The sequence below is a fragment of the Cladophialophora immunda genome (genome assembly GCF_000835495.1).
Source record: "Cladophialophora immunda strain CBS 83496 unplaced genomic scaffold supercont1.4, whole genome shotgun sequence".
Taxonomy (NCBI): domain Eukaryota; kingdom Fungi; phylum Ascomycota; class Eurotiomycetes; order Chaetothyriales; family Herpotrichiellaceae; genus Cladophialophora; species Cladophialophora immunda.
The window spans coordinates 5862008-5879053 of record NW_015622544.1 but is presented as its reverse complement, the minus strand read 5'-3'; the positions used below and the strand labels follow the sequence as shown (position 1 = coordinate 5879053).

The 17046-nt window shown below is 53.0% G+C and overlaps 9 protein-coding genes across 9 annotated transcripts; 5 read left to right on the top strand and 4 right to left on the bottom strand.

Annotated features, from left to right (window-relative positions):
- Window positions 1–976: 976 nt before the first annotated feature.
- Window positions 977–1885, bottom strand: PV07_08347 (uncharacterized protein; the record flags this gene model as incomplete). The annotated part of the gene is made up of 1 exon (XM_016395506.1): window positions 977–1885. The coding sequence occupies exon 1, from the start codon at window positions 1577–1579 to the stop codon at window positions 977–979; it is 603 nt and encodes a 200-aa protein (XP_016248925.1). The 5' UTR covers window positions 1580–1885.
- Window positions 1886–2085: 200 nt separating this feature from the next.
- PV07_08346 (uncharacterized protein) lies at window positions 2086–3413 on the top strand. The gene has a single exon (XM_016395505.1). It carries the CDS (start codon window positions 2092–2094, stop codon window positions 3154–3156), a length of 1065 nt encoding a protein of 354 aa, XP_016248924.1. The 5' UTR covers window positions 2086–2091; the 3' UTR covers window positions 3157–3413.
- A 630-nt stretch (window positions 3414–4043) lies between these two features.
- PV07_08345 (uncharacterized protein) lies at window positions 4044–5684 on the top strand. The gene is made up of 2 exons (XM_016395504.1): window positions 4044–5024; window positions 5151–5684. Exons 1-2 carry the CDS (start codon window positions 4183–4185, stop codon window positions 5449–5451), a joined length of 1143 nt encoding a protein of 380 aa, XP_016248923.1. The 5' UTR covers window positions 4044–4182; the 3' UTR covers window positions 5452–5684.
- PV07_08344 (mitochondrial-processing peptidase subunit beta) lies at window positions 5581–7681 on the bottom strand. The gene is made up of 5 exons (XM_016395503.1): window positions 7475–7681; window positions 7292–7417; window positions 7163–7240; window positions 6417–7111; window positions 5581–6330 (listed from the first exon to the last, which is right to left on the bottom strand). Exons 1-5 carry the CDS (start codon window positions 7619–7621, stop codon window positions 5940–5942), a joined length of 1437 nt encoding a protein of 478 aa, XP_016248922.1. The 5' UTR covers window positions 7622–7681; the 3' UTR covers window positions 5581–5939.
- Window positions 7682–7907: 226 nt separating this feature from the next.
- PV07_08343 (uncharacterized protein) lies at window positions 7908–12920 on the bottom strand (the record flags this gene model as incomplete). The annotated part of the gene is made up of 8 exons (XM_016395502.1): window positions 7908–8599; window positions 8650–9835; window positions 9893–10019; window positions 10977–11776; window positions 11834–11931; window positions 11977–12072; window positions 12132–12289; window positions 12352–12920. The coding sequence occupies 8 exons, from the start codon at window positions 12918–12920 to the stop codon at window positions 7908–7910; spliced, it is 3726 nt and encodes a 1241-aa protein (XP_016248921.1).
- A 747-nt stretch (window positions 12921–13667) lies between these two features.
- Window positions 13668–14754, top strand: PV07_08342 (uncharacterized protein). Its single transcript, XM_016395501.1, has 2 exons — window positions 13668–14172; window positions 14245–14754. The coding sequence occupies exons 1-2, from the start codon at window positions 13751–13753 to the stop codon at window positions 14483–14485; spliced, it is 663 nt and encodes a 220-aa protein (XP_016248920.1). The 5' UTR covers window positions 13668–13750; the 3' UTR covers window positions 14486–14754.
- PV07_08341 (septum formation protein Maf) lies at window positions 14503–15619 on the bottom strand. The gene has a single exon (XM_016395500.1). The coding sequence runs from the start codon at window positions 15530–15532 to the stop codon at window positions 14690–14692; it is 843 nt and encodes a 280-aa protein (XP_016248919.1). The 5' UTR covers window positions 15533–15619; the 3' UTR covers window positions 14503–14689.
- Window positions 15620–15812: 193 nt separating this feature from the next.
- On the top strand, window positions 15813–16091 carry PV07_08340 (saccharopine dehydrogenase [NAD(+), L-lysine-forming]; the record flags this gene model as incomplete). The annotated part of the gene is made up of 2 exons (XM_016395499.1): window positions 15813–15870; window positions 15928–16091. The coding sequence occupies 2 exons, from the start codon at window positions 15813–15815 to the stop codon at window positions 16089–16091; spliced, it is 222 nt and encodes a 73-aa protein (XP_016248918.1).
- A 247-nt stretch (window positions 16092–16338) lies between these two features.
- On the top strand, window positions 16339–17034 carry PV07_08339 (uncharacterized protein; the record flags this gene model as incomplete). Its single annotated transcript, XM_016395498.1, has 1 exon — window positions 16339–17034. One exon carries the CDS (start codon window positions 16339–16341, stop codon window positions 17032–17034), a length of 696 nt encoding a protein of 231 aa, XP_016248917.1.
- Between the last annotated feature and the right edge of the window lie 12 nt (window positions 17035–17046).

Below are 17046 nucleotides of genomic sequence, written 5' to 3'. Positions count from 1 at the left end.
ATGGCTGTTTTACAAGCATGGGCGACGCGCAATTGCAGCGTTCTTCTTCCTTGTTGCCTTCGATATACTTCGCATTGTCGCCGCAGCCATTCAGATCAGCGACCACAACAACCCACATCCCTCTACGAGCGGGGCCATCGTCTCGTCCATTGGCCTTAGTCCTTTGTTGCTTGCCACGGCTGGTTTTCTGGCTTTACTGAGAGGCTACTACGCGACGTCGAATCGCAGTCAATCTGCAACACTGCTTGAAGAGGTGGGGATTCATGTTGGCGCAATCACCGGCATCGCGCTCCTCGCAACCGGCGGGGCGAAGCTCGGGGATGAGCACAACACCCAATCAGACCTCAACACGGCGTACACGCTGCTCGAAGCTGGAGCCGTCATCCTCCTCATCACCTGGATTGCGGTCTCTTTCCTCAGCGGCCAGCTGTTCCTGAAGCTTCACAACCAGCGAGCCGCAGGGTTCCTGATGGTTTTGGCATGCGTCTTCATCGGTGTACGAGCCATCTACAGTGTGGTATACGCCTTCGACCATGCAAAGTCGCTCAGCCCCTTCACGGGGACCTTTGCGGTCAAGTTCGTGTTGATCTTTTTGGTGCAGCTCATTGCAGTCCTGTTTTTGCTTGCCGTTGCGTTTGTCACACGCAATATCCTGATCGACCATGGATTGAGTCCGTGGGCCCAGGAACGGACGGTCGGGAGCCGGGGCGGCCAGCACAGTCAGGGTCGACACCGTCGGGGCACATCGATCCCACTTACGTCAGGTTCCTCCAAATGAGCCTTATGGCAATCCTGCGGAAGTCCTACAAGGATCTAAAGGTTGGATGGAGGGCATTAAAACCAGGAACACGGTATATTTCTCTTGAGTAAAAGGCCTTTGGGAGTCTGGAATGGGTCGGTGGAGGATTAGAGGGTTGCAAACTCGACGTCATTCAGAGATTTACGTTCCTTTAATTCATTCTAAAAGTCGCATCACTCATGTCTTTTCCCTCATCGACAAAATGCTCAAAAAGATGTTCCATCCGAACCCAACCAGTGACGCCAGGAGCACTCGCCATTCCACTGGCACCCAAATGAAGTTGACCACGGCCACCCACGGCCACACCTTCCAACTCGCCCAAATGATACCGGAGATGCGCAACTGGATCTCTTCGACGAGTGAGGACCAATTCTGAAGTCGTGCGCTATTCGTGCAGATGAGAAACGTCACGTTGATCAGGATCTGGCCGATTGTTTGGTCTAAGATCAACTTGATGAAGATGTTTCGCCAATTGAGTCCAGGCGTCCGTTGAGCCTTTTCCCCGGCCTCGGCAGGGTTCTTGATGGTATCGTTGGTCAGGTCAGTACGTGAGTCTCCCGGATCGACCTTGTATTGGCCGGGGAAACTATCTTCGAGAAACTGCTGCCATAGGGACGCCAGTGGGGCGGATACGATGCCAAAGACTGCGAACTCGACAACGCGGGTCCAGTTGACTGGTGCTGGTGACTGCGTGTCCCATGAAGTGAGCGTTTGGGCGGTGAGATTGGCTGCAGCTTTGAGAATGGCGGACTGGATGGTGACCGATACTATGGAGGGCATGATGCGATCAACGGGCCTTCTTGTTTTATTACAGACTGTGTTGTCTATTCAGCAGCAGCGCTGTGGTAGTGACACCAACTGGCCAAGTGCTGAGGATATAAGCGGTGATATATCTCTATGTTGATGGGAGTTTGTATTGTGAAGACCAACAAATATTGACGCCAAGTTGCTGTTTAGCCTAATTTCAGAGCAGCATTCGTCGCTTCGATATCTACTTGTGAGGATGGGATCAATGCAAGGGAATCTGAAAAGAGCTTGGCCTTCCTATGTGAGTGATGGCAAGATGCAAGATCCAGGGGACTCACCTCTGGCACATCGAAATGTAGTAGGGTGTAGCAATCTAGAAGGATGGTCACGGACGGTCTGAGCGGTGCAAGGCTAGACCCCTTTTTGTGGTGGCGTCATTTGAAAATCCGGTAGAGCATTCGGGCCATCAACTGCAAGTGCCCGCCATGATTTCCGCGCCACTCGCGCCCTCCAGTGCCATTTCTTTCTTTTCTGTGCACCACTTGATGGCAACAGAATCCTCGAAGAATGAGATAGCACTGAACCACAGTGAGCCTGCGGGCTCGAATACGGCAATTCCGTCTCTTTCACAACCCACACTCCCTCCGCCAGAACAGTGCGTCATCTGCCTCGACCACATCTCTGATAAAGCGATTGCCCTCCCGTGCCGCCACGACCAATTTGATTTCTCATGCTTGGGAACATGGCTACAACGGCAGCAAGTCTGCCCATTGTGCAAATGCCAAGTTACAGCGATCAGATTCAATATTGGCGACGGCGGTGAGCAGAGGAGTCAGGTTTTCCATCTTCCTCCCGAGAATGCGCACGCAGGTCGAAGCACTCGCGGGCTTTCCGCCGCGGCTGCTCGGCAGCGACGATTCAGGCAAGGTCGAGCATATGGAAGAGGGGGAAACCACAGCAACGCGAGAGGCGCGCAATCTGAAGTTTTGAAAGATACCGCGCTCGACTTTCGCAGACAGGTGTACCGCCAGAAACTCTACTCACTCCATGTGGGCACAAATCGCATCTCTCGCTACCAGAATCTGACGCCGTCGTCTTTTGCAACAGATGAGCGTCTGAAGTCCCGAGCCCGAATGTGGATCCGACGTGAACTTCAAGTCTTCAGTTTCCTCGATCCCAGCGCTCCGCAGCCTTCGCGTCCTGAATCCACGGACCGCCGCGCCAGTAACGCGGACTTTTTACTTGAGTACATCATTGGGATCCTGAAGTCGATTGATTTAAAAGGCAGCGCCGGGCAAGCGGAGGAGTTATTGAAAGATTTTCTGGGCCGCGACAATGCTCGGCTGTTTTTGCATGAACTGGAAGCTTGGTTACGAAGTCCGTACGAGCATCTCAATGATTGGGACCGGGCAGTGCAGTACGCGATGCCGTCAGTGTTGGAGCCTGACAATGATAAGTCGAGACACGCGCGAAGCAACGGCATTTCCTGTCGCCAGACGAGTAGGACGAAACCACCCGACATAGAGCCAGGCGTGCCTCGATGGTTCTCGGAGAGATTTGTGCTTGGGGACGAAGGTCCACGGACGCGGCGAACATGGAACACATCGTGATCCGCGGGCTTGTATCACGCAGAGCTGAATTGTGGCATACATGCGCCATTCTTGATGCTCCAGCTGAGATGATGACAAAGTGCTGAACAGTCCACGATGGCTATGAGAGATGGATGTATGATATACCATAGACACGAAATGCGGCGATAGACTTACAAACGCTGTTTCTCTGCGACTGTCTTGTGCCGACATTTGTGAAAGCGAATACTGCCTCTTGATTTCCAATCCCCCGCTTGGCAGTGAAGCTTCTCTGAGACCTCAATCAGCTCCTAGCGGCCAAGCAGTGTCTTGATCTCTAAGCCCGCAGGATCAAATCAATCCAAGTCCGCCGCATTCGGCCATGGCTCGGGCGTTTCTTCTCTTTGTCCCTTTGTCTGACAGGGTGCGAGTCCTTGCGGGTGTAGGACGTTCGGTAAAAACCTTGAATGAGCCTAGGTCGCTAGGTCTCCCCAGGCCTTTGTCCGTCAGCTGGAACATCCACGGCCGTATGTCCTTCGTATCGCTTCTCTCTTGGAATTCCTCCGTTTCTTCCTCCACGGATCCGCCATTCGCCAACCGGACGAAAATAGCTCCGAAAACTTGGACGACAGTCTGGCTCTCTGTGCCACTCTTCCTTTCATCTTTGCTCCCCAGGTCCTCGGGCGTGACGACATGACGCAGAGAAAAGCGCTCTGGCCGACCTCCACACAAACTGCCGCCACTGATCGGGGGAGCACGATGACAAAACGCTTGGGTTCGAGGCTAGGGAATCCAATCTACATGACATAGATGTCGACTGATGCTGGCACTATACACGACCTATAAAGTGGAGTGGTCACCCTGATATGGCGTGTGTACTGTATACCTACGTATATATCGTTTCGCTTCCGTCCCCTTCGATCGGGATCCTTCTCCCTACCCGCTGAGTATTACAGCATTCCAGGTCATTGATCATTTCCTTCTTGACATCCTCGTTTTAAACTCACACCTCTTCTTGACCTTCTCCCAAAGCGTCACGCCTAACCCTCCAAGCCTCTCCTGTAAAAGATGCCCTCCAAGACCCCCAATCTTGCTCTGCTCTTCACCAAAGTACCCGACCGTCTCCCCGTCCCAGGCGAACACATTGCCGTCAAAGACGTCGGCCCCTTCGACCTAGACCAAGAACTCCCACCCAATGGCCTATTGCTAGAGACCCTCTACGTGAGCTTCGACCCGTACCTGCGTGGCCTTCTGCGGGATCCCTCGGTTAAATCATACCTGCCCGCCATCCCGCTGGGATCGCCCATTGCCGCGGGAACTCTGTCGCGGGTTCTCCGCTCCAAGCTCGAGGGCTATGCCGAGGGAGATGTGGTGAGGCTGCTGCTCCCGATCCGGCAGTACAACCTGTATGTGGCCCAGCCGCCCAGGCAGGGCGAGGCGCAGTGGGAGCGGCCGTTCAAGGTCCCCAACCCGGACGACCCGCACCTGGATGTCAGGCACTACCTGGGGGCCCTGGGCATGCCGGGCCTCACGGCCTACTCGTCGCTGTACGAAATCGGCAAGCCCAAGGCCGGCGAAATCATCGTCGTCTCCTCCGCCGCCGGGGCCGTGGGCCAGTTGGTCGGCCAGTTGGCCAAGCACGAGGGCCTGACCGTCTTTGGGTCCGTGGGCAGCGACGACAAGCTGGACTTCATCGTCAACGAGCTGGGTTTCGACGGTGGCTGGAACTACAAGAAGGAGCCCAGCACGAAGGAGGTGATCGGGCGCCTGGTCCGGGAGTACAAGGAGAAGAAGGGTGAGAAAGTGCCCGAAGAAGCGGGCAACGGCGAAGGAGGCATCGACATATTCTACGACAACGTTGGGGGCGAGCAGCTGGACGGCGCCATGGAGACATTGAATTTGTTCGGACGGTAAGCATCTTTTCTTTTGTTTGATCCGATCTACTTCTCATCTGTCCACTCTCTCGTTCCCTCATCCAGACCACCACGGCATGATCGCCCGAGCCATTGGCTGACCAATGTCCCCTTCCATCGCAGGATCGTGGAATGCGGCCAGATCTCACAGTACAACCTTCCGCCCGCCGAACGCTACCCGATCCGCAACACCTTCCTGTGCGTGACCAAGCGGCTGACCATGACGGGCTTCATGGTCGGCGACGCCAACATGGGGCCCAAGCACGGCAAGGCGCACCTCGAAAACGTCTCCAGGTGGCTGCGGGACGGCAGCTTCAAGGCCAAGATCCACGAGGACGTGGGCATCGAGAACGCCGCCCAGGCCTTCAGCGGCATGCTGAAGGGCCAGAATTTCGGGAAGGCCATCCTGAAGGTCAAGGTGTAGAAGGCGTGAGCTCGGGAAGACGAGGGAGACTCCCTCTCTGGAACTCCGAAATTCGTTGTTGTCAGCTTAGGGTGGAGAAGAGGACTTCCCAAGCCGGCGGCGAACGAGAAATGAGCGATATGAGAAAACCCAGGGAAGTGTAGACGTCCTTTGGATCTGATGTTTTCTTCTCCTCTGGAGTCTCTCTATTGTAGAGCTAAGTCAATGAGAGAAATATGAGACGGCGTCCTCGGACAATTCAAGAGGAAAGATACCGTGAATGCCACGAGTCTCTTTCTTCCAAGTCGACAGATCCTTTTTTTTCTGTGCGGATAATGCCATGTGCACTGTACAATACAAATCACTACCTAGCCCTCTAGAAGCACCAGATCACTGACCTCCGATCAGAGGTCCTCATCAAGACACTTCTGCCCTGTTTCTCCCTCTGTTTTCTCGACTTGTTTGCCTCCACAAGTCCCCGGCCTCCTGTCTCCTTCATCTCGTCCCGCCTATGCCAAGTTCCTTGCCATATCGTTCCGGATACGGTTATAATCCAACAGGCCTTCAATACTGCCGACCGCACTCACCGCAATGTCCTGGTCCCAAAGCTTCTTCTGGCAGAACCGCATCACATCCTGTGCCGTAATCCCGCCGATCACACGCTCAATCTCGGCGGGGTCCATTCTCCTGCCAGTCGTGACGATTTGTCGTCCAATGTCCTCTGCAACGGCCGTTGTCCCGTCCAGGCTCAGGAGGATGGACGCTTTGAGTTGGGCTTTGGCACGCTCGGTCTCTGCTTCGGAGACGTTGAAGGAGAGTCTCGACCACTCGCGCAGGGTAAAGTGAACAAGGTCATCAATTTGGGTCTTGTTCTCGGAAACGAGGTATATTCCCCATAGTCTGTATCAACACAGTAAAATCCTGGGTTAGCATCTTCTTTTTCGCACTGGAAAATTCTGTCCTTAGAACGCAGAGATATAACTTACCCAGTATCGCTGTAGCTCGTGGAGAAGCTCATGAAGCTGTTGGCTAAATTATTCGCGTTCACAAATGTGCTGAGTCTTGAGCCAAGATAGGGGGAATTGCCCATCGTCCGGTCCCAGTTCCCGACAATGGCCTGTGTAACCAGGGCGGGGAAATACTCGTCGTCTCTCCAGGAAACACCTTCAACGGCAATGGCGATGTGCGCAGTGGGGATTGTGTCGTCTCTTATCCGGACCTCAGAGCCAATGAAAGTGGGTTTACGCTTCTGCTCAGCGGCAATTTCAGCGGCATAAGATGTCGGCGGAGCAGATCTCAGGTGTCCGAAATGCTTCTCAGCGAGCTTGACCAATTCTTCGTGGGGAATGCCACCTGCGCCGACAAGGACCATGCGGTCAGCGGTGTAATTGGTGGTAATATAATCAACCAGATCCTGTCGAGAAATTGTCTCGATGTTTTCCTTGGGCCCGAGGATGGTGCGGCCGAGAGGCTGATGCATATAAGCCGTGGCATGCAAGTGATCAAATACCACTTCTTCCAACTGCTTGTCGACTTCCTCTTGCTCCCTGAGAATCACATCTCTTTCGCGCTCGATGGCCGCGGGTTCGAGTTTAGAGTTTTGTAGAATGTCGGAAAGGATGTCGACGGTCTTGGGAACATCGGAGTTGAAGGATTTGGCATAGTAAACAGTATTTTCACGCTGTCCGATCCGTTTAGCAGCAGATTGGAGCTGGAGAGTAGGCCGACTTACCGAAGTGTATGCGTTGAGGTGACCACCCATATTCTCAATCTCGAGCTCTAGTTGATGTTGGGTTCGCCTGCCAGTGCCCTACAACATCATCAAATCTCTGCATTCGAGTTGTGGGATTTCTCTACCCACCTTGAAAGCGAGATGTTCTAAGAAATGTGCAGTTCCGTTGGTCTTGTCTGTTTCCGCTCTGCTCCCAGCATCAATCCAAACACCGACGGTTGAGGTCTGAGCCCATGGCGAATGCTCGGTCGCAATCTAAGTCCGCCAGTCAGTCACCTCAAGCCATATAGCCGCAGAAATCGAGAGTGGTACCGTCAAGCCGTTCGAGAGAGTGGTGCTTTCAGTTCTGGAGGGAGTGACAGGGTTGGCGTAGCGGCGAAGGGGAGACTGAATAGCACTGAGAGCTTTTCTGCTTCGAAGGGACCGCTGAAGATTCAGCGCCAGCCGCTGAGACGCCATTGCAGGAAGTTGATCAAGAGAAGGAGGGCGGTGGCAGCTGTGTGTCGTAGTAGAATTGAGCTTTGAACGCAGGCGACTTTGGAGTTTCTGGAGCTCAGAACTTCCCGAATGAGGCGCTATACCCAACAGGGAGAAGATTCTTTACACGACAGCTCATTGGCCAGACCCGATCAGTAGGGCAATGTGAGCAGTTCAAAAGCATATAATTACCGAGTACCAAAATTGGATCCATTTTTGTTATGATGGAAGCGAACATCTCGATCCCATCGTGCGTGTGTCCTATGCCCTACGTAAAAGTCCACATTGCCTGTCCTGCATCCAGCGTCGTCCCTTCAAAATCGAAGAACGGCATACCCAGCCCCAAGGCAGGATCTCCGAAGTCAAAGGCTGTTGGATCCAGTGAGCCATAGTCAGGTACATCCGACTGCCCATTGGTGATTCTCCCCATGTTCACCGTCGCATCGACCGCTTGACTCGGGGATGCTAACGGCTGACTTGAACGCTCCCCGTTGGCCTTCACACGGTTCTTGGAGCGCGTTGGTCCTCCCAAGCTCTCCGCCATCTTCTCGAGCCCCTCGGCCATTCTGTGAATCAAATGATCTTTACCGACGTCTGTCGACTTGAAATGCTGTGCCAATGCGTTTATGAGCCTTTGAAAGCGAACGGTATCCAAGAACAGCTGCTCGCTGTGCTTGGTTGCGATCTTCAAGAGAAACATGCATGCAAATGCGATCATGCCATGGATGTGATGCGGAACATAAGCAATAGCTATCTGCGCATCTCTGTCATCTAAGAGGAGGTTGATGATGGCAGTTGCGGCTGCGACTGCGGCCGAAGCATTCTCCAAAAAGTGCTCGGGAATGACAGCTCCCGACTCGGGCAGCCCTCGAAGGACATATGATTGAAGATAGAGCTTGGCCCAATGATAGTGCATTACTGCACCTTTGTTGGGCCAGTTGCCAATGTATTGGCTTGGATCTGAAACGAGATTAGCATGATTCAACGAAGTTCGCATCCACTCCGCTTACTATGTCTCGAGAAACGGGCAATCCAGTCATCCAAGTCGCGCTCAAAGCCGGCAATCTTGGTTAGAGCGGAGACCGGTAGAACCGAGCTTGTGTCTTCGGGGCCCAAAGTCTCCCGGATTTGGTTCATCAGGTACATCAGGCAAATCTGCCCGGCAATTCTGCGATCGGCATCTGTGGACAACGAGCAGGCCAGGTAGGCTTCCCAACCGGTAATGTAGCTTTCGTTGTCACGCATGATCGACGACCGGCCGTAAAGGATCGACAGATGGTGGTCACATATATAGAGCAGGTAGAGTACTCTAATGCCGTCCATGGCTTCTTGCAATTTTGCCGGGTCAGCCTTTTCAGGCGATCTGACCGACTCTGATATTTCATGATAGTACTGTCGAAGGTGGAATTCGCTGGCACGGCGAATGGCATAACCAGATAATGTCCATGAGATGTCGCTCAGCCAGTACGATCCAAGAACCAAGGCTCGCAGATACTCCATGTCAATCTTTCGTTCGAACATGGCATTGGCGACCAATCTCCTATATTCCTTGCTGCAAACAGAGTATAGATGACCCAGCTTGGTATCGTGAAGGGCAGCCACAGTAAGAACGCATGCGGTCAGTGTCGGTGATCGGCGTCGGAAGGACTCCAAATCCGAATAGTCGGGACATATATGCCAAATATAGGGGTCAAGCTTGCTGAGATAGTAGTTGGCCAAGTGTTCTGCGTCCTCTTGCTTCACCAGGCCCCTTGCGATAAAGTCAGTATCTCGCAGTTGTTTGCATATCCGGGACTGGTCTTCCGTAATGTTCTCAGAAGCTCTTAGTGATCGCATTCCGGTGATCTGATACAGCGACTCAATGGGCACGTGTGACAAATTGTCGGCGACCGGGGTCACTTTCGGCGAATTGTCGAAAGACTGGTCCTCATCATCAGGATCATTACCCTGTTCCTCTTGGTCGAAGAAGATGGCAGGGTCTTGCGTGGAGACGAGCATTTGCGGCAGAGATGGCAGCTGCAGTGTTCGCACAATCTCCTCGACGGCCGCGTACAGAGCTGTGACATCTTTGGTGACGGCAGCTTTCCATTTCGAATCTTCAGACATGAGAGTCTGCAGGCTTTTGTTGAGGCGACACGATAATCCTCGTTCCTTGCATCGTTGACATGGCGGGTCACCGATCATGATACACTTGATCTGGACAACACATCTGTTCAGTTATCTCGAACCGCGAAGAACGTATGAAAGCCCTACTTTTTGCTTTCGGCATGCTGCGCAAGCCTTGACCTTTCTTGATATCCCGGGCAACTTTGCGTCCGCTGCGGCTCCATTGGTGGTAGAATTGGTTCGTTGAGGGCGGGACGGGGCTCTGGCAATGAGACTGGGCTCATCAAAGGAATTACGAGGCTTCTTGGGTGAAGCGGACTGCGCAGGAGAGGTATATGTATGAGGAGACGTCGTCGAGGTTGCTCTCTGTGGACTGGGACCCGGAGCAGAACGTGGGGATGGCAGTTCGGCCTCTTGCCAACTCCGCTTGGACATTTTCTGATAAACGACGAAATCAACTGGGGCAAAATATAGGACAGGAAATGGAACCAAAGGAGGATTGGGGGGATTGAAGAGTTGTCTTTGAATGCGACGTCCCTCACCAAACACTATACAAACCGTCGCCTTTGGCAGCAACTCTCGGGTTCGTACAAAAAGATTGAGAATGAGTCGAACAGCGATTATAATGGCGGAGAACAGAGGCCCATTGGCACCCTTGGACTTGGCCGCTTGGAGTTAGTCAGCCGGTGTCAATCAAAAACTTGTGGGTGTTGCGCGGGCGTGTTAGCGGCGAGAGCGGGCAATGGCGGGATGGTGGGCGGCCCTCAGAGCCCTGTACGGAGAGCTCTAGGCTACTCGCAGAACCTACAAGTACAAGTAGGTGGGCAGTGGTGGGCTAAAAAGGCTAGAAAGGCGACCCTGAGCCATGCCGCCACGACGCCCACTGCGCAGCCAGCCAACCCCACGGCCAGGGAGGTCCGCTGCTGACCAGCCCCCAGCAACTCGGGGCAGAGTGCCGACGGCCTTCCTCTCCCTGCCGTCATTGTTGATAAAGAGCAGGCCAGAAGACCAGCAAACCAACGTCACGTTCACATCACGCTTTAGGCATGGCCGCGCGGACTGCGGTAAGACTCCGGGTCCAATAAAGGCCCGTCTAGCATTCGTCTGATGGAAACGTTTTCCCTCTTCCCCTGCCTCGCTCGAGTCGTTCGTAGTCTATAGCATGCTTTAACCTTTGCTATTCCTCCGGTCGAAAAGGCTCTAAATCTTGGTGAACGGGTCATCAAAATACCACACAGGATCTCCTTCAGGGTCCACCTCAGTCTGTGTGTAGCCGTTGCCCATGAAGGCGAATCTGTTCTCCGCCATGTACGTGATGTTGTAGTCCTCCCACCTCACATTCTTCATAATCTCGAAGAAATGTAGTCGACTGCCTGGGTAGATGGCGGTCACTGGACCGTGTGTTTTGCCGTTCTTGAACCATGATCTGCAGGCGGACGACCAGACGAGTCGCTTCATCAGCTCGTGCGTGTGATTGTAGAGATCCTTGATAGCTTCCTTCTTGGGCTCGACAGCCTTGATGCGCTCCGTTTGGATCTTTTCAATGACTTGGAAAATGTATCGGGTGTACCATTCCAAGATTGGGAGGATGCTAGAATGTGATGCCGGCCCATTGGGTCCTATCAGAAGAAACAGGTTGGGGAAGTTTTCGGCTGTAATACCTAGGTATCCGATTGGAAAGTCACCGAATTGCTCGTGGATCTCTGCGTTTTTCCGACCATAGACCTTGAAATGCGGCGTGAAGGAGGTGTCGAACCCCGTCGCACAGATGACAACGTCGACCTGGTGTTCAACGCCATCTTCGCCCACGATACCAGTTTCTGTCAATCTTGTAGCTGACTTTGGGACGACCTGTACGTTGTCTGCTTTCAAAGACTGCAGATACCCAGATCCAGGAGTCATTCTTCTGCAGCCAAGAGCGAATGGTGGAATCATGTGCTTGGTGAGAGTCTCATCATGGCCGAGCTGTTCTTTCATAATGTCTGCCACGAGATCTCGGGAGACTTTCTGATCTTTGGCTTTGAGGTGCATCTGAACACCAAGTCAGGTGGACGAGCTGGCTTTACAACAGCATGGGTGGGGCCTTACCAATGTAAATCTCTTGTTGAGTTCGCCCTCGACGTCCCGACAGTACTGGGCATGTTTGTCTGGGTGCTTTCTCCATTCCTCCTTTTGCTCTTCTGGGTCTGCAACAATTAGCAACAGTCAGATCTTCTCAACGGAAGCCTCACAGGAGAAGTTCGTTCCGCCAGGCCCGGCATACTTAGCGCCAAACCCAGTGGTAATCCAGACTGGTGACCTCAAGAAAGCATACAACTTTCCGACAGCTACGACCCGTGTCAGTAAACCAAGAATCAGAAAGCAGTAATGTCCGAGAGCCACTTACTTGGTTGTATAGACGGAATGATTTGTACAGCGGACGACCCGCCACCAATCACGGCGACGGTCTTCCCTTTCAAATCATAGTTGCTGTCCCATTGCGCTGAGTGCATGAGCTTTCCCTTGAATACATCTAGGCCTGGAATATTGGGCCATTTCCACTCACTGACAGCTTGTGTTAGCAGATGGGTGTGGCTGTGAACGGGCCCGTACGGGTTCTCACTCACTTTAGGACCCCTGACCCATTGACAAGGACATTGCAAGTATCCTCAAATGATGAGCCGTCGGGAGCAATGATACGCAATCTCCAAAACCCAGCTTCCTCGTCCCAGGTGGCTGACTCGACAGTTGTCTTAAACTGGACGTATTTCTCCAGGTCATATTTAGTGGCAACGTCCTTAAGATATTGCCAGATTTCTTCCGACCCAGAGTAGAACCTTGACCAATTGGGATTCTTTGCCCACGTGAATTGATAGGAATGAGAGGGTATGTCGCACGTACACCCAGGGTATCGATTTTCCAACCAAGTCCCGCCGATATCGCTGTTCTTTTCGTAGATTTGAAGTTCCACGTCTTTCAAGGCACGTTCTGCCTTGTACGCGAATTGAAGGCCCGTCGCTCCGGCCCCTACACAGATGACTCGAATCTTGCGTCTCTCAAAGAGCAATTGCTCGGTAACTCGGTAGCCGTCAAAATCTCTTCCATCGTACCAACTGTTCTCGTGGGGTGCATCCGAGGGGACTGTAACGTCTTCCGTCGGAGCAGCAGAGATGAGCACAACCCTGTCGTTCCCCATATTGGCTGCAAAGCAATGCAGGTAGGCAGACACAATCCTAAGCGGGTGCGGAAGCAGCAGAAATCCTTGGGCGAGCCGAATATAAACAAACCTTTCTGGTGAACCTAGGTTATATAAGGCTTTGCGATAAAACGAAGTAAGCACACATGCACCTCACAAGACTCAACGGGCAAACGAGCCGAATTCGTCAAGCTGACTGGTGGAGTGGTTAATCACTCCTCAAAGATATCCGCTCCAACGCATATGTTTCCCTCGGGCGAACCCCGCATCGCGTGACGCTCCATATGTTCTGTACTCTTTGATGGGTATTTGGAGAGACCAGTCCGAAATCCGAGGCTCGCGAGGCTGTCAGTTTTGGAGGCCTTTTGAAGGCCCTACCTTTTCCCCTGGCACTCGTATCCTTCTGCAGGGAGCCAGTAGTATTGACAAACCGGACTGAATACAAACGGGCGACAAATGGAGTCGGCAAAATGCGACATATGCTAAGATATAAGCTTGTATTAGAAAAATACAGCAAATCTGTCAATTCTAGGGTTTCAATGCATGTGACATCTTTCTGAGACCGAGCTATCAGAGTATAGAGTACAGGGAGTGATAAACATCGTCGACGTCCGCGAAGAAAGGCAGGAGAGGATAGAATGGATCGATGTGAGTTGATGGAGAGCTCTCCGGCTTGTTATATAAAATGCAAAGCCTGTGATTGGCTCGGAGGCAAGCTTCTTGGCAGCCGAGCAACATCCCATCGCAGCATGCGATCGGACCATTGATTCTCTTGACCCTCATGCCTTTCGACCACCTTGACCAGACTATCCATTGATCGTGCTAGGGATATGGCGGCAGCTTCGAGGACAGCCATGCTTCGACAAGCACAGCTCCTATCGACGTCCAAGCGACTGTTCTCGAGCACTACCCAACCACTTCGACCCTTCCGGCCAGCTCCTCTGATCCCTTCTGCGAGACAATTCCTTTCTCCGCGACTGTCACTTGCTTCTCAGATTGCGCCCTTCTCCTCAACTGCGCAAAGGAAGATCTTACCGCCAGGTCCGCAGGTCATCCAAGGAGGAGTCAACGACGCTGCCCCCGTCCCGAAGCCAGATCCCCTCCATGGAAGCTATCACTGGACATTTGAGCGAATGCTATCGGTGGCATTGGTCCCCTTGACCATTACACCCTTCGCTGCCGGCTCTGTCAGTCCGATGCTGGATGCGGCATTGATCTTTGGCATTTTGATCCACTCACACGCGGGCTTCCAGTAAGTATCGAGCTTGCACTACATGCACTCATGCGTCACCCCACTAGAAAGCAAACATTGAGACGACTCCAGGTCAATCATCATCGATTACATACCCATCCACCGTCATCCGACTATGCGGCGATCCTTCATGTGGCTACTGAACCTAGCTACCCTTGTTGTGGCTGTGGGTTTCTACGAGTTCGAAACCAACGACGTTGGTGTGGTTGAAGCAATGAAAAGAATATGGCATGCGGGTGCGAATGACGCCACGATTGGCAAGGCGGACACGTCGAGCTTGGGTCATGATGGGAAGCTCAAGAACCTGAAATAAGCAGCGGTACAAGTGTTGGGGAGAATGGACCAGAAACCTCCATGTACATGATGCATTCTAACAACATGGGTTCTACAAACGATACAATGTCTACCGAGCAGCCTGTCCTTGGTAGAGCCTTCTATGTACTGACGATGACTCAAGCAACCGTTCGCCGAGCGCCCCTGACACCGATTTTGTCCTCGTTCAGAGACTGACTTCTCGTCATTCATCCTCGAGCAGATCCTCGCCCTCTCCCTCTAAAATATCATCATCCTCCGCCTTCTGCATGATCTTCTCAATCAACTTCAATGTCGTCCTTAATGGCAAGCCTACCACATTATCGAAGCTGCCATCTATCCTCTCCACCAGAACCGCTCCGGTTCCTTGTATCCCATATCCGCCCGCTTTATCCGCCCCTTCTCTAGTCCTTACATATGCCAGAAGCAATTCGTCTGTGACCTCAGAGTCGAATTTCACGGTGGTTTCCTCCGTGGCCGTCTCGATGGCGTACCCAGGATCTCTTGCGCTTTCTAGGGGAGTGACCACGCATACAGCAGTGTAGACTTTATGCATCCCCGAATCCCTGAGACTTTTTAACATGGCAATGTGATGTGCCTCACTCATTGGTTTCTCTAGTATATCTCCTACCGAACTCACGACAATCGTATCCGCTGCAATAATCAACCCTGGTTCGCCCTTCTGTTCATTGTTCACCTCCTGTTTATAGACGGCCAATGCCTTTTGCGTCGCAGTAGCTAGGACATACTCGAACGGGGACAGCGTTTTGGGCAGGTTCTCTTCGAATTTCGAGGGGATTATTTCGACATTATGCAGTCCGATCTGCGCAAGGAGTTGTTTCCGGCGAGGAGATTGGGAGGCGAGAATGATGCGCTTATTTCGCAGAAGGTTAAGGGCGGGCAGTTCTAACGGTGGCGGAGGGCGGAGGGGGCGGCGCCCGGGCGGAGGTGCTGCGGGTGCTTGCACCCCTGTGGAAGGAGGAATGGATAGAGCTTCGTAGGAAGGGGGGTTGTCGGTTGGGACGCCGTTTTCCTGAGAGCTAGACATATTTGCTTCTGTCTTGATTTCGAGACAAACCAAATCTTCAATTGCGTGTCGCGGCGCGGAGGCAAAGGGACCTGCGTCAGGAACGAGTCTTCGGCGGTGGCAGAAAAAGTTTCAATGTGTCTCCCCACCATTTCTACATTTTTATACCTGGCTGTAGGACTTGACTCATAACTTGAACTCCATATTATACCGACCTGAAGTCCTTCTGCTGCTTTCCCGGCCTTTACCTTCGTATTCGCATTCGGTCTCCTCTCTTCACTGAGTGCTTGACTCAATCAACATGGCGACAACCCTCCACCTGTGCTCTGAGTCTAAGCCGCTGGAGCACCGATCTGCTCGTATGCTCTCGATCGCCCTTCTCGATCTGAATGTGTAGTGACTGACTTTGCGCACAGTAACCCCCAGCACTACCAAAGCTCTGCTGGACGCGGGCTACAAAGTCAACGTCGAGTGCAGTCCGGAACGGATATTCGACGACTCCGAGTTTGAAGCTGTCGGCGCAACCCTAGTTCCCGAAGGCTCATGGAAAGATGAAAAGATGCCCCGACAGATCATATAATCGTCGGGCTCAAAGAGCTCCCTGAAGACAAATTCGCCCTCAAACACACGCATGTACAGTTCGCACACTGCTACAAGAACCAAGGTGGTTGGCAGGATGTACTGTCGCGTTTCCCCTGAGGCGGCGGGACGCTCCTAGACCTCGAATTTTTGACAGATGATGTTGGACGCAGAGTCGCGGGATCATGCTGGCTATGCGGGTGCAGCACTGGCCGTCGAGGCGTGGGCACATCAATTGACCAACCCGAATGAGGCCATGGGAAGTGTATCGAGCTACCCAAGTCAAGATCTACTCCTCAAAGACGTGCGCTCAGCTTTGGAGACCAGATCCAAGGCCGCAGGGCGTCAACCACGAGTGCTTGTTATTGGTGCTCTGGGCTGTTGCGGTCGTGGCGCCGTCGATCTTTGCAAGCAAGCCGGCATATCGGACGAAAACATCCTCAAATGGGACCTACCAGAGACTAAGAAGGGCGGGGCCTTTCGAGGAAATCGTTGAGTCGGACGTATTTGTGACCAGCATTTATCTGAGCGAGCCGATCGCGCCTTTTATCAACAAGGAATCCCTCTCGTCCCCGAAGCGCAACCTGTCAGTTTTGTGTGATGTTAGTTGTGACACTACGAATCCTCACAACCCGATCCCTATCTACGACGAGAACTCTACCTTCAAAACCCCGACACTCCCGGTCCCGGGGTTCGAGAACCCTCCGCTATGTGTGATCAGCATAGACCACCTCCCCTCCTTGTTGCCGAGGGAAGCTAGCGAGGCGTTCTCGCAGGCTTTGCTGCCGAGCCTACTGCAGTTGAAGGAAAGGAAGAGTGCGAGGGTGTGGAAGCAGGCAGAGGAGTTATTCAATGAAAAGGTGAGCACGCTGCCAGAGGTCATGACGGGCGCCTGGAAGAAAATCACCGGCACGGAGACCGGCGAGGTAAACGGATCAACGTAGAGCATGGAAGAG

What these genes read in the sequence shown, in the direction of transcription:
- PV07_08346 (XM_016395505.1), top strand. Translation starts at nt 2,092, where the DNA reads ATGGCAACAGAATCCTCGAAGAATGAGATAGCACTGAACCACAGTGAG.
- PV07_08341 (XM_016395500.1), bottom strand. Translation starts at nt 15,532, where the DNA reads ATGTCTAGCTCTCAGGAAAACGGCGTCCCAACCGACAACCCCCCTTCC.
- PV07_08342 (XM_016395501.1), top strand. Translation starts at nt 13,751, where the DNA reads ATGGCGGCAGCTTCGAGGACAGCCATGCTTCGACAAGCACAGCTCCTA. An exon ending in CACTCACACGCGGGCTTCCA is followed by an intron (nt 14,173 to 14,244) that starts GTAAGTATCGAG and finishes AGACGACTCCAG; the next exon opens with GTCAATCATCATCGATTACA.
- PV07_08345 (XM_016395504.1), top strand. Translation starts at nt 4,183, where the DNA reads ATGCCCTCCAAGACCCCCAATCTTGCTCTGCTCTTCACCAAAGTACCC. An exon ending in ACATTGAATTTGTTCGGACG is followed by an intron (nt 5,025 to 5,150) that starts GTAAGCATCTTT and finishes CTTCCATCGCAG; the next exon opens with GATCGTGGAATGCGGCCAGA.
- PV07_08344 (XM_016395503.1), bottom strand. Translation starts at nt 7,621, where the DNA reads ATGGCGTCTCAGCGGCTGGCGCTGAATCTTCAGCGGTCCCTTCGAAGC. An exon ending in TAGAACATCTCGCTTTCAAG is followed by an intron (nt 7,241 to 7,291) that starts GTGGGTAGAGAA and finishes ATGATGTTGTAG; the next exon opens with GGCACTGGCAGGCGAACCCA. An exon ending in ACGAGCTACAGCGATACTGG is followed by an intron (nt 6,331 to 6,416) that starts GTAAGTTATATC and finishes GTGTTGATACAG; the next exon opens with ACTATGGGGAATATACCTCG.